Source organism: Zeus faber (assembly GCF_960531495.2).
Source record: "Zeus faber genome assembly, chromosome: 22".
NCBI classification, from domain to species: Eukaryota; Metazoa; Chordata; class Actinopteri; order Zeiformes; family Zeidae; genus Zeus; species Zeus faber.
Genome location: NC_137209.1, coordinates 4,773,829 through 4,789,446, shown reverse-complemented (window position 1 = coordinate 4,789,446; position 15,618 = coordinate 4,773,829). Strand labels below are relative to the sequence as shown.

At 42.1% G+C, this 15,618-nt stretch overlaps 2 protein-coding genes across 2 annotated transcripts; one reads left to right on the top strand and one right to left on the bottom strand.

Moving 5' to 3' along the window:
* Positions 1-2,488: 2,488 nt before the first annotated feature.
* LOC307247066 (histone H2B 1/2-like) lies at positions 2,489-2,862 on the top strand (the record flags this gene model as incomplete). The annotated part of the gene is made up of 2 exons (XM_080023133.1): positions 2,489-2,663; positions 2,699-2,862. The coding sequence occupies 2 exons, from the start codon at positions 2,489-2,491 to the stop codon at positions 2,860-2,862; spliced, it is 339 nt and encodes a 112-aa protein (XP_079879259.1).
* A 1,028-nt stretch (positions 2,863-3,890) lies between these two features.
* LOC307247065 (histone H4-like) lies at positions 3,891-4,202 on the bottom strand (the record flags this gene model as incomplete). Its single annotated transcript, XM_080023132.1, has 1 exon — positions 3,891-4,202. One exon carries the CDS (start codon positions 4,200-4,202, stop codon positions 3,891-3,893), a length of 312 nt encoding a protein of 103 aa, XP_079879258.1.
* Between the last annotated feature and the right edge of the window lie 11,416 nt (positions 4,203-15,618).

Below are 15,618 nucleotides of genomic sequence, written 5' to 3'. Positions count from 1 at the left end.
ACCCAGTGAAAATTCTTACCCATCATAGTCTCTGAAATCTTTTGAACTTCGGTAAATGTACATTGACTATGTCTAGGCTAAGAGACTATCATAGGCTCTTAGAGCAGGAAGATGTCACCTTAGTATGGTGTGTCACCGTAAATCCAGCTGAGAATTTACCAACACCAGAGGATGGAGAGCCACATGATTGTGTTCAGGAAGTAGAGAGATTTGCAACGCTCAGATCAGACTTGCAAGCTTGCAAGCCACACAAGATTCTGCTGGTCTGTTTGAGAAATCATAAAGGACTGATGGTAGCATCCCCCGACCTACTAGGTCTGATGATTCAGGAAGGGTTATGGATGGGTTATCCAATGTTGCAAGGGGGGAGGTAAGGAGAAAAATCACCAAAGAGTATGGTTTTTGGGCACCGTAATTGCTTGAGCAAATTGATTATGTCAAAGGCAGATGTACAATCGGTCTTAAAAACAATGTTCGGAGAGGTGTGATGAGTCCACCTGGTCACATTCCAACTCCGACAGGTCCTATACGTGAGTTGGTTGTGGATTTTGTGGACATGATAAGATCAATAGGAGGTAAAAGATACATGTAAGTCGTCGTGGATAGATTTTCACGGTGGCCTGAGCCATGTCCAACCAAGCGTAATGATGCTCAGCCAACCCAAGTTCTTGTTTCGTAAGGTCATAAGCAGGTGGGGACTTCCAGATCGCATATCCTCAGATAATGGGAAAGAGTTTGTGGATAGAGCAGTAAAATTAATTCAGAAAAAAATTGGGAATTAAACAAAGCTCAGGAGCTGTTTATCATCCACAAAGCCAAGTTGTTTGTGAAAAAATAAATGGTGTGCTGAAAAAAACGCATTGTTAAAATTTGTCAACACATAGATCTGAATTGGTTAATCATATATTGGAATAATGTTAAAGTATAATGCAAAAGGGAAATTATTATACTGTATTTGATGTTTGTGCAAGATACTGGCTGGTTATTCTTTCTTTCAGGACCAGTCAGAGGATGGCTGTGTCCAGAGATCCTAACAGCCTGATGGACTTGAACACTCAAACATGGACACTCCAAAATGGAGGATGAAAATGGATGGCGGAACCTGAATGAGGACATCATGATCAGGGGTGTCGAGTGAAATATCATTAAAAATGATGGTGTTAAAAAAGGAACAGTTCAATACATACATATGTGTCCTGAATGTTTTTATAATATTGGAGTTTGTTTATTACAATGTAACCTGTATTATTGATGAATATCCTGTACTCTACACTAGATATTTTTAGCAACACATATTACTTTGGTTTCCTATTGTTTTCTTTGAGTTGTCTGTAATAGGATGAAGTGAATACATTGGGACCTCAGGTATTGCCTTTTTTGCTGTTTTTTTAGGGACATTGGTGATAGGCAGGGAAAGGTCCACTGGAAGGTCCAATGGGTCGACCAGCCTGACTTTGGACAAATTTTTGATTTTTTTTTCTGAGGTTCTAAATGTACGCACTAATATGTTACATCCTATACCGTTTTCTAAACCCTTCGGCTTTTTCTGTTAATCGATTTGGAGTACCTTAGGTGGTTGCCTGGGGCAGAGGGACCGTGAGAGAATTTTCCTGTCTTGATTATTTTCTGGATGCACTAAGAAAGGAAGCTGCCAGATGGGTTTTCGCTCCAACACTCTACAAATTTTCTGTATTGCTACGACTAAGCATGGTCAGAAGGGTATATTATAATCAATTTTGTTTGTTATTAAGTGATTTATATTAAGCCAATTACCATAATAAGTTCAATTACTCTTCTCTCTGTCGAGACTTTGTATAGTCTCGAAGGGGGGATTATGAGGTGTATGAATGAGGGCCCTGGGTTCTCAAGAATCAGAACCCATTGTATAGTGATTGTATGGTATAATTACTAACGTATGTTACTTTTAATTTATTGCTTCAATGTCATACGGAGAACGAAAATAACGTGTCTATTCAGAGGCCCTATGGGAGAGTAAATGTGTTGATGCCTCCAGCCTGGCCAGAACTGTGACCTATGCATTGTGACCAGGTGGGCGACATGATTCCCGGACTAGTATAAAGGACAAGTCATTTTTGTAGTTAAGTAGTTTTACAGAAAAAAATAAAATAACTTTTATAATGTCCAATCTTACCTCTTGAATCCTAAATCTAGTTTCTCATTCTCTTTTTCAATCAAAAAGGAGCATGTTATTGAAATTGCTCTCATATTAAAACCATTCACTGCATTAGGCACAATATAAGTCTTTTTAATAATCAGATAAAAGTACATTTACGGATACTTATTTTCAAACCTCAGTCTCTGTGTTCTAGTCCTTGAAAGCAACTGGCACATGCCCACTGTCACTTGCAGATTCTACCCAATCACTTTGAGGGAGTCACAGAGACTCATTTGCATCAGGAATCTATAAAAAAAAAAGCAGCACCATCCCATGCGTTTCATTGGTTCCGTGTGTGTCTGCACCGTAATCATGCCCGAACCTGCCAAGTCAGCGCCAAAGAAGGGCTCTAAGAAAACCGTATCCAAGACAGTCAGCAAGGGCAGCAAGAAGCGCAGAAAGACCAGGAAGGAGAGGTACGCCATCTACGTGTACAAGGCCTTGAAGCAGTCCACCCCCGACACCGGGATCTCCTCCAAGGCCATGGGCATCATGAACTCCTTCGTCAATGACATCTTTTAGTGATCACCAGTGAGGCCTATCGCCTGGCCCACTACAACAAGCGCTCCAGAATCACTTCCAGAGAGATCCAGACAGCCATCCGCTTGCTGCTCCACGGAGAGCTGGCCAAGCACGCCGTGTCCGAGGGCAGCAAGGCTGTTATCAAGTACACCAGCTCCAAGTAATCCAAGCGCTCAGCTTCTCAAACCAGTGCAGGCTGGTGCAGTCCTCAGCTACCAAAGCAGTAGCCGAGGACTTTGTGTCAATCGATGGGTTATGTTAAAACAACATGTAATCCTTTAAATCTCTGCATATGTTCATTGGGTTGGCCCACACTGTCCAACAAAGGCTTTTCTATTACACAATGGTCACGTGATGATGAATTACTTGGTCATATATTCGATAGAAATGTTATATTTTTGTTTTTGTTCTTATATACATTAATGATGTATAGTTACACACTAGTTTGTCTTGGTCAGCATAATTTATTGCATATTTATGTATAATTGGAAGTATTACATGAATACATAATTCTGATTTAATTTTTTACAATTTATTCATTTTTATCATATTTAATGCCATCAAACAAGAGAACTGGGAGGAAAACCATGTATAGATATGGAAAACGTCCTAAATACTCTAAACCCAATGGGTGAATTAACCTCTTGAATGCATTCCTTCAAATCTCTGCAGGCTCCTTGGCTTTTCGATTTATAGAAAACAAAGCATAAATATAAAGCTGCAGCTTCAACAAATGCCAAATTCTTAAGTCATCTACATCCATGTTTGAAATTAAATAATAGAATACTAAATCAATTCACATAAATATAATAAATATACAATGTGGTTTGTGGACATGTTACACAATTAAAATGCATCTATTGTGAAGTGTACATAAATCACTCAACACATGCAAACAAATCTCTAGAAACTCTGGATACCAATATTTGCGTTCTGACAATAGCATAATATATAATTTATGAACAAATATATTATAGTTTTGTGATCAGACGACGTTATAAAACGATAGTGTATTTATAGTAAAGTGTAATTAATTGCCATACAGCAGATGGTGGTTTGTTGTTCTGGCCGTTTAGCATGTCGTATTTGTGTTGAGTATGTGCGTCATTCCACACAATGCTTAAAGAAGGAGGCTCTTCACAGTGGACGTGGGGCCCTGAAAAGGGCCTTTGTTTAGTGGAGCTGTTGCAGTTTAACCGCCGAAGCCGTACAGGGTGCGTCCCTGCCTCTTCAGAGCATAGACCACATGCATGGCGGTGCCCGTCTTTCTCTTAGCGTGCTCGGTGTAGGTGACGGCATCACGGATCACGTTCTCCAGGAACACCTTGAGAACACCGCGGGTCTCCTCGTAGATCAGACCTGAGATACGCTTCACATCGCCACGGCGAGCCAGACGGCGTATGGTGGGCTTGATGATTCCCTGGATGTTATCGCGGAGAACTTTGCGGTGGCGCTTGGCGCCTCCTTTCCCGAGTCCCTTGCCTCCTTTGCCACGACCGCTCATGTTCGCAGGACGAGTAGAACAAGCTGTAATGACTCCCTGTGCTTCAGTCCTGGTGTTAAAGCTTCACAGTGGACGTAGAGGAGGCCACACTGGCCCTACGCTGCAAGTCATACAAACATGCTTTAGTCTTTCTGCTGGAAAATTAAATTCAATAATATCTGAAAAATAAACAATGTATTATTATAATGATAATATAACAGACAAAATGCAGGTCTACCTCTTTTCAATAATAAGTAAATAAGTAATTCTTTTTCCCTAGGTATTTTGCCACTTCATTTAAAAATAACTCAATACAATTTTCATTTTCACTGTGTTCTTTGTTCCAATTGAAGTAGATTCATTTTACGTCTCATTAGTAACATTTCTATCTTGCAGAACTGAGTTATTTGTTTCCAGTGTTGATTTTTTTTTAACAAATCAGATAAGGTCAGATGGAAAACCAAAGCATATGATCCCGATCCATCTACAATTTTACTAAGACATAACTTAATTATATGAACCACACAAATGTAGAAGACAACTTCACAATATAAAATATAAGGAATTTTTCCACAGATGCATTTAATTTCACTAAATATATAATTACACCCTACATACATTTTAAACAGTTTACCATTAAGATGTATTATATAACATATTAGAACTTTGTCTTCATGAGTTCAGTTTGATGACAAACTTTGATCTTTTTCCCCCCAAGAGCTTGAAGCCTCTGAGGCCAGTCCACGATGATTTACAACAATCTCGTGGCGGAGATGTGTAACTACATGAAACTTACATAAAGGAAATGACAAGTATTTATTTTAGGACAGTAATGGTTTTTGAAATGGAACTGCAAAATGGTAGGAGGGTGAGGGGGATGAATTTATAAAATAATGAATTTGTGTGTGGAGTTTTGACGTTCTGCAGAAGGCCCAGATCCACTTGAAACGGTGCACTACTGCTTCTAGGAGTAGAACAAACAATTTATTGTTGTTAGTAAACGTTTACGAATCCAAGTTCATAATATTACTAAAAAATATTAATTATAAATAGATACGATGCATTTGCCACAGACCCCTTTTGATCAGATTTAGTCTTTGAGATCCAGAGGAATCATTTTAACTAGTAATCTTTTCGATGGGGACCGCTGGAACCTCTTGTGGCAAAATATTTCTTGGAGCTCCTGTGTCTCCATGTAGCTTGTGTTTTATGGAGAAACTCAACCTGATTCCAGCACAAGGTTTAGCTCCGTGTAAAAAGATCTCAATTATGGGTTTGAATCCAAATTTGCCACATTCAGCCCAAATTATTGTTGTTCCAGAGTCCAGATGGTGATGTCATCTTTAATCGTAGCCTCATGTCAAGACAAACCAGTGAAGATGATGTCAGAGCAGCTGGAACCAGGAGGACGCTGTGGTGTGACAGGTTCAGACGCTGCCGTCACAGGTTCCAGTCCAAGTTTTCCATCCAAGTCACCGCAGGGTTTCATTTGATCGAAGGAGACGTCATGTTGTTAAGACTCAGTGGCATGAAGAGGTAAGTCACTGAGCGTCTCTGGTTTGCACATTTTAAGGTTTGATTCCCAAGTGAGCTTTTGAATGCTGCCAGTTAAAAGCACCTGGAGAGCTTCTGACACATTTGAACCACCCATCACACATCAAAATACAATTGTAAGAATAAAAACAAATGTGTATTCTTTACACTGAGTCATCATACGGCTGTTTTTTCACAACAGTCTGTGTCACTCACATGAAAGGTAAACTACAATATTATTAGTTTAATTAATATACAGTGTCTAATTCAAAATGTTATTCAATCAAAAAAATTAGAAACATAAGCAAGTTTTAATATAAATATTGAAAATAAATTATTTGAGATCATGTATAGCACATTTGGGTTAGGTTGGATACATTTCAACCAGTTTTTGGCTGATTTTTAACACACTTCAAGCTATTTTGCCCCTCGCTTTCTTGTGGGCGATCGACATAGACAGAGACATGGAAAGAGAGAAAGAGACACTTCTGACAAGACTCCACCAGGGTTGCCAGGTCTTTGTGCAAAAAAAACAAAAACCAGTTTCTGGCTCATTGTCAGAAGTGTCTAATTTTCTCTCTCTGTCTAAGTCTGTCCATGTCCATCACCCACAGGAAAGGGAGGGGCAAAAAAGTGTTTTTAGTGAATTAAAAGTAAGTAAAACGTTTTCTTCTTCATCAAATGACCTCAAATCATTTATTTTCACTATTTATATTGAAAGTAGTTGTTTTTATTTTTTTGAGTATTTTGAATAGTTTATGGTTCATAATAATGCTTGATTGGCAATATATTATGGGGTGCCGTAAAAATGAAGTATACTTTGGTTGATTTTTCTAGGATCAATATTTAGAATTTTTAGGTCACTTTCCTCACATTTGAGACAGAAATAGATGTAAAACAACGTGAAATATGTCATTGTGAACAATATGTTCATATGTCAAAAATAAATGTGAAATGTTACATCTAAATGTAAATACTGAATCAAAATGTTAAAATCTAGAAGAATCGCCAAATTTAAAGCTACATGTTTATAAAATGTGCAAATAGCCCACGCTCCTAATCTCACCTCCTCCCTCAAACAGCACTCACCATGTTTAAATATGTATGAACACACTATCACATCAGGGACGTGCGTGCATCGTGAAAAGAAAAAAACAATGAGGATAAAATAAAATAAATATTAATATTTCTCTTCTGAGCTGTGCTATAAATGTAATTTATGTAAGATTCCAATTATTTCAATCATTTTTATTCTCAAAATCGCTGCATTTGCGTATTTCCTGTTCAATTAGAAGGGAGATGCGCAAGGTGAGGCAGCGAGGGGCGGAGCCTCATCTCAGATTGCGCAATCCCTCACGAACTGGGTTGAGCGCATGCGCCTTTTGCTTTCTCACTGTTTGTCACCAATGTCATGTTTGTAGACACGTTTATTGTATGTCCTCACTTTCCATAAATGTATGTGTATAACATATTTAGTCTTGCTTATCTGACATAAAACCGCAGTGAAAAAGCACGAGGTGAGGCCGCCAGTACCTCTGCCTCACTGAAGGGGGCGTGTGCATCAATAATCTCCTTTGAGACCGAGAGACTTTTAAAACTATAGGAAGATAAGGAGGACTTTTACAACAAACTCACGGAGATATTTGTCCAGAATGATAGGAGAGTGGACTTAAGTTACAAGTAAAGGTCAGACCATGTATACACTGCAGTATATCCTTTTATTTGTATTAAATGAGAATGTAATCAATTAAATACTAATAGTAATTGAGGAATTGCGAAGGCAAATTAAGAACACACAGAGGATGCAGAGCAAATGCGCTCTTTCTCTGAGCCGCTATAAAATGAACTTTCTTTCTTGGCCAAATATGTCCCTTAACTATGTGTGTGTAAAGAATGCTGATATGAGATTTGAAACACAACCAGTAGCCAATGTGCAAGCTGCCAATGGTGAATTTAAGCTACTCTATTGGGTTCATATATTTGTAAATCTGACTCTGAAAAAGTCAGTTTCTCACAAGCCACGAACCTCACCGCACGTCACTGCTACATATATATATGCCCATTTGTATAAATATGTGATAAATAAACATCTTGAATTTTCAATCCAAAAAAATCAGGAAACTAAATCTTTCTCTAAATCCCTGATTAACCTGATCCCTCCTCTGCATCTCAACATGCCATCCAGAGCTTCAACTGATTATCAGATTATATTATATATTGCTATATCACAAACCAAATTTATTCCATATTATTATTATTTCATCATCAAAATGATTAAAAATAAGTATTAATTTTCTCAGAATTACCAGTTTCTGGAGACATTTTCCAACCATTGTCTGTATAAGAGGCCACGAGGCAGCAGGAGGAGAGGCAGATGCCCCCTGCTGGTACCAATACATTTTCCAGCGTGTCTTTAGGCCTGAGTTCAGACTATGTTATTCTGGCCTGATTTTCCACTCGCCGGAAGGTTTTTTTGAGATTGCCAAGCAAAGCTACAGATTGGAGTAAAATCCTAGCATTCTGCTGTGAGTGACAGGCGTGTGGTATGGACTGCTCACAGTACGATCTGACTGCTCGCCCAGCGTTGGCCGATTGCTCGCAGACGCCGGCGAGATATCAAGCAGTTTTAATATCAGGTCGTGTTGGAATCGAGTGGGGAGTGATCCAATGAGAACAGACATGGAGTGAGGCGGATAGAGGAGTCGAGAAGGGGAGACTGAGAAATTTGAGTTCAGCGGAGCTGCTGCCACAAACACAACATACCTATTTCACTTTTCTTCTCTAGGTTTTCAATATATTTTGTATTTAAATTCTGCTTTTATTCATTTTTGTATGGGAATCAAGAATATAATAAAAAATAAATAAACCAGTCCAGCGCAAGGTATTGCGTCATTTCCGGTGTCACTTCTTGTGTGTGTTTTCGTGACAAAACGTAGTTTGGAGACCTTACAGGGATTCCTCCTAGCGAAAGATCTTGTTATGTGTGATGCCCTGTTGCCAAACAGTCATGTAGTTTGCGAACCACAAGAGTGCAAGATTACTGAATACAATACAGTAAGTTGTGAAGTGTAAACACTACAGCCTTCTGACAACTTTCAAAGTCATGTAGTTTTCCCATGACATTAGTTGTTTCCAGTGGCGATTGCTGTGTCAGAACGTTAGGAAATATAAAGTATCTACATTTCTGCGACTCTACGGTCAGAGATAAGTTTGAGACATCCACGCTGCCTGATTTCTAAACCTCTTTGAGTAAGGCAAAGTATCCAAACACAAGACAACTGGCCCAAAGTAGGTTGGTCCCATGTGGATCCACCTACATCTACTAGGAAAACATATGCGTGCTATGCTGAGGATTTCTATGGCAAAAATTATACCAGACTAAAATGAGCTGACAAAGCAGGGAGAACAGCTCCTTAACCATCTGTCTGGAGTTCTTTTTTCCTTGCAACATAAGCCCTTTTCAACTCTGCTCTGCGAAGGAACTGCTTGTGCATACTCGTTAGTATAGTGGCCAGTATCCATGTTTGTCACGCTGGAGACCAGTGTTCAATTTCCGGACAGGCAGGCAAAACAGTACAATCTTTTACTCATGCTGGAATCACATTCTCATAAATGGAGGCCCTAAATCCATGGCCATAAATCCAGCCCATCAGCATTAACACTTGGCCACAAGTAAATTGTTTGTTGTTGTAAAATGCAAGGACCAAACAAGGAAGAAGCTGCAACGAGATAATTGAGTCTTCTTCTTTTTCCTTCGGCTTCTCCCGTTAGGGGTAGCCACAGCGTATCATCTTCCTGCCTTACACCAACCACCTGCATGTCCTCCCTCACCACATCCATAAACCTTATCTTTGGCCTTCCTCTTTTCCTCTTGCCTGGCAGCTCCATCCTCACCATCCTTCTCCCAATGTAACTCTCATCTCTCCTCCACTCGTGGCCAAACCATCTTTATCTGGAATCTCTCACTTTTCCACCAAACTGTCCAACCTGCGCTGTCCCTCTAATGTACTCATTCTTAATCCTGTCCATCCTTGTCACTACCAATAAAAATCTCAACATCCTCAACTCTGCCACCTCCAGTTCAGCCACCTGCCTTTTTGTCACCGCCACCACCTCTAAACCATACAACATAGCTGGTCTCACTACTGCCCTGTAGACCTTCCCCTTCTCTCTTGCTGGAACCCTTTTGTGACAGATCACTTCAGACACTCTTCTCCACCCACTCCACCCTGTACTCTCTTCCTCACCTCTCTCCCGACTCTCCGCTGCCTTGAATGGTCCACCCCAAGTATTGAACTCATCCGCCTTCTCCACCTCCACTCCTCTATTCTCAGCTTTTCACGGCCCTCCCTCTCTTTTAGACACATGTATTCTGTCTTAGTCCTGCTGACTTCCAGGCTATCCTCAACCTGCTCCCTACTCTCACTACAGATCACAATATCATCCGCGAACATCATATTCCACGGAGACTCCTGCCTGATTTCATCTGTTAACCTGCCCATCACCACTGCAAACAAGAAAGAGCTCAGAGCTGATCCTTGAAGCAATCCCACCTCCACTTTGAATGCCTTCGTCACGCCTACTGCACACCTTACTACTGTCTGACTGCCCTCACACATATCCTGTACCACTCTTACGTACTTCTCTGTCACCCTGACTTCCTCATGCAATGCCACACTGTCTCTCTCGGCACCCTATCATATGCTTTCAATGAATCCACAAAGACGTAGTGCAACTCCCTCTGGCCTTCCCTGTACTTTTCCATCAGCATTCTTAAAGCAAACATTCATCTTTAGTACTCTTTCCTGGCATGAAACCATACTGATGCTCGCTGATCCACACCTCTCCTCTAAACCTAGCCTCCACTACCCTTTCCCATAGGTTCATGCTGTGGCTGATTAACTTTATTCCCCTGTAGTTACGAGAGCTCTGTACGTCTCCCTTATTCTTAGAGATGGGTACCAGTACACTTCTTCTCCACTCCTCCGACATCCTCTCCCTTTCCCGGATGGTGTTAAACAGCCTCTGAATGGAATGCCACTGCCATCTCACCTAAACATTTCCATGCTTCCCCAGGTATGTAATCTGGGCCAACTTCCGTTCCACTCTTCATCTTCATTAATGCTGTTCTCACATCATCCTTGCTAATTTGCTGCACTTCTTGATCCACTATCCCCACATCATCCACTCTTCTCTCCCTCTCATTTTCTTCATTCATCAACTCCTCAAAGTACTCCTTCCACCTTCTCAACACACTCTCCTCACTAGTCAGCACATTCCCATCATTATCCTTCATCACCCTAACCTGCTGCACATACTTCCCAGCTTGGTCCCTTTGTCTTGCCAATCGGTACAAGTCCGTTTCTCCTTCCTTACTGTCCAACCTATCATACAACATGTCGTATGCCTTTTCCGTTGCCTTAGACACTTCTCTCTTCGCCTTGCACCGCATCAGCTTGTACTCCTGTCTACTCATCTTTCTGACTATCCCATTTCTTCTTTACCAACCTCTTCTGCTCTATGCTCTCCTGTACATACTCATTCCACCACCAAGAGGCCTTGTCTTCCTTCCTCTTCCTGCATGATACACCAAGTACACCCAAGTGCCGTCTCCCTCACCACTTCTGCAGTTGTTTCCCAGTCATCTGGTAACCGTTCATTCCCACCTATTGCCTGCCTTACCTCTTTCCTAAAATGCATGCAGCACTCCTCCTTTTTCAACATCCACCATTTTATCTTTGGCTCTTCTTTCACTCTCTTCTTCCTCTTGGCCTCCAGAGTAATCCTCCGGACCACCATCCGATGCTGCCTAGCAACACACTCACCTACCACCACTTTGCAGTCGCTAATCTTTCAGGACCTCATGCATAAGATGTAGTCCACCTTATGCATGTGTGTGCACCTTCCTCCAGTCTTGTATGTCACGCTGTGGTCCTCCCTCTTCTTGAAATACGTATTCACAACAGCCAATTCAATCCTTTTGGCGAACTCCATCACCATCTGTCCTTCCACATTCCTCTCCTGGACACCATCCCTAACCATCACCTTCTTGTCATCTATGTCTCTGATCCCATGCCAACATGCCCATTGAGATCTGCTCCAACGACCACTCCCATGGGACGCTCTCCACCACTACATCCAACTCACTAAAGAATTCTTCTTTCTCTTCCATCTCACACCCAACTTGGGGAGTATATGCACTGACCACATTCATTATCACCCCATCAATTTCCAGCTTCATGCTCATCACTCTGTCCGACACTCTCTTTACCCCAAAACATTCTTGACATATTTTTCCTTTCAGACTATCCCTACCCCATTTCTCCTGCCCTCCACTCCATGGTAGAACAGTTTGTACCAGGCTCCGATACTCCTATTCTTACTCCCCTTCCACCTGGTCTCTTGTACACATAGTACATCTACCTTCCTTCTCTCCATCATGTGAGCCAGCTCTCTCTCTTTACTCTTTATATTGCCAACGTTCAAAGTTCCTACTCTCAACCCTACTCTCCTACCCTTCTTCCGCCCCTGCTCTCTCCGGACACACTTCCCCCTCTTCTTCTTCTTTGGCCGACAGTAGCACAATTTCCACTGGCACCCTGTTGGCTGACGGCACCAGTGTGGGTCGTTGTTAACCCAGACCACGACCAATCCGGTATGGAAATCAGATTTGTTGTCTTCATGTTTGATTTGGCATGGTTTTTACGCCGGATGCCCTTCCTGACACAACCCTCTCTATTCATCCGGGCTTGGGACCGGCACTGATGATATACTGGCTTGTGCACCTCCAGTGGCAAGATTCGACAAGATACCACCATACCACCATCAGGGGTTGACCTCTATCTTCCACCCAGCGTCTCTGATGAGCTGGAGGTTCCACCTCACAGAGCGCCTATCCACTCCGCATGTTTGCTCGACATGGGCCACATCCGGGAGGACTGTGCGCGGACGGTCAGCGAGGACCTTAGCGAGAAGCTAGGCTGTCAGCAGACAGCATGGTCAATGGCCATCAGTTATTAATGTCAGAGACGTCTCCTTTCTTGAAAAGAAGGGAAATCACCCCCATAGCCATCAACAATCCAAGAGCCCCTGCGCGGAGGACCTCGGTCAGCACCTCCAGCACCCCCGGACCAAGCAACCCCCAAAACTTGAGGTAAAACTCAGCTGGCAGACCGTCGATACCCGGGACCTTTCGCTTTCCCATCCTTCAGATGGCACCCTCAAGCTCCTCCAGAGTGAGGGGGGTCTCATACATAGCATACAGCTTTGTGCCCTTGGCATTTTTATAGGCAAGTTTTCTTTGATTGCTAATCGATTTCAAATGCTTTCATCAAGCTCCGCGCAAGAATGGATTCCTTGCATTCAAATTAGAGTGTGTGACCCGAATTCATAGAGAGATGTGTCAGAAGACTTTCGGAGTGCAAACGGAGATGAGATGCATTGATTCAACCAAGTTTATTGTGACAGTCTCAAAGTCACTGTAAAACGAACAATTCCGTCCTGTTTCACAATTACGTACTTCGGATGCAAGTTAGAATGAAAGAAATCAGGGAGGGAAAATTAACTCAGGCCGGTTCTAAAAGGAATAGCATACAGCTTGTGCCAAAGCAAGTTTTCTTTAATTGCTTATCGATTTCAAATGCTTTCATCAAGAAGGGATTTCTTGCATTCAAATAAGAGCCCAGTTTCTGTAATACACAGTAAACTTGTTGATGATACTTAGAATGTGTGATTGGACTCGTGTCAGAAGACTTTCAGAGTGCAAAGGGAAGAACTAAACTGAAGCAGGGTCCACCAAGATTTGAACAAGGATTTTAGACAAATGAACATTAATATCAAACACATAGCTTGAACTTGTCTCCTGGGCTCGTCCGGGAGTTGAACCCGGGACCTCTCGCACCCAAAGCGAGAAACATGCCACTAGATCAGCGAGCCAAGCTTAGCTGAAGTCGCCTCAAAATCCTAAACGGCAGCCTTAATTTGGTTGGTTGTAGGCAAAATCTCATGAGGGTCAGCTGTCAGTGGTTCATTACCTTGATCCAAGCTAGTATAGCTTTTTTTCCCATGAGATGGCATTGATTCAATCAAGTATATTGTGACAGGCTCACTGTTACTTTAAAATGAACAATTCCGTCCTGTTTCACAATTACGTACTTCAGATGCAGAATCCATCCACAAAAGTAACAGGGGGAATTCACATTCAACACTTCACATTCTCATTGTCTGGACAAAGAACTAAGAAAATGTAGAAATCCCCGAAGGGTTTGGCCTTCTTTCAAATTTGTCTTTCTTGATTTTTTGCCCTTGCTGCAACGGCCAATACTTCCAGGACAGCCAAGATCCCAAAAGGTAAACGTCTCTTTGTTCATGACGTCTTCTTGCATTCACTTTTGACACTGAGGTAAGATGGGGTAGTTGCTACATGGAGCTAGTGAGGTCCAAGTCAACTGTCTGGATGCTTGGGTGATTATGCTGCTGTTGCATAAATGCTCGAGCAAAGTATGCATTTAGGATAACATCTACAGAAAGAGCTTGTCAGAAGCTGGATTTTTACCCACGCCTCCATCTGGGACTGCCATCTGAACGCAGCGCCGTAAAAATCCCCGAAGGGTTTGGGCTTCTTTCAAATTTGTCTTTCTTGATTTTTTGCCCTTTCTGCAACGGCCAATACTTCCAGGACAGCCAAGATCCAAAAAAGTCCAGTGTCAGGACTGTATCTGAAACTTTTTATCAGGTTTATGGTTAGGGTTAGCCATTAACTGTAGCTTGGGGGGGGGGGGCAAAAAGCACTCACACGTGAGCATTGGTGGTTCAGTGGAAGAAATCTCCCCTGCCACTTGGGAGGCCCATGTTCGATTCCTGTTCAATCCAGTGGTCTGTTGGAGACTGTGCCTTGAAAAAAATGAGGTCATGCCTGGGGGTCTTCTGTGGCCGCTGGCAGGGTGATCGTGGCTTCCCTGCAGCCGTAGGGTGTCCACAAGGCTGCGAAGTTCGGGGGGCTTCGGGGCCCCATCCGCTGCTTGAAGGCGCCACGACATAATACCAACCTTCTACACCAGTACCAATAGGGATAATCATGTACACTCACCGGTGCACATCTCACACACACATATAGGTGGTCCCATCACACACAAACACGCACACACCACCATTTACTGTTTTTCAATATCTGTTGTCGTCCAATGTTTATGTTGTTGTGTAGATGTTTGGTTCTATGTTTATTTGTCTCACCCGTGGTGATTCTCCCCCTCTTGGAGTAGTGATCAGTTGTTTTTAGACCCAAACATGATAAAGAGCTCTGCAACGAGGGGGGTTGGTGGTGGTTCTTTATAACCAAAAACTGTGCTCTTTTCATCCTACAGGTCATCCACAGGACAGAGTTATTGCAGCAGTTCTTGATGATTTAAGAATTTATAAAGAGTTGCATTGCAGGTTGAGAACTTGAACTCCACTTGCAGACTTACTCTGTCCTAGATGCAATGGCATACAAATACTCTGTGTTGTATGCCATTGCGTGCTGACAGCACAGGTTTAAACAAAAAAAAAAACAAAAAAAAAAAAAAAAAAAAAAACATAATACACACATAATAAAGAACAAAACCTCATTATTATATCCTCAGTCACATATCTTTATTTTCCCATTGTTTTCCAAACCGCGCAAATGGGATTAGAATCTGTATGCTATCGTCTTTTCGGCCTCCCCCCGCCGATGCAGCTGCAAGAGCAAGAACGGCACTTCACTGTCCTTGGTGTGTCAAGACTTATCCCCCACATAGGCCCTGCACCCGTAGGCCAGCAGCCGCATGTGATTTCTTTGTGATGTCAAAGCCCTCCTCCAATGGGGATTCAGCGTTTGAACGATGCCATCCGTTTCCAACTGACAAATTATTCCCCTACCTCACTG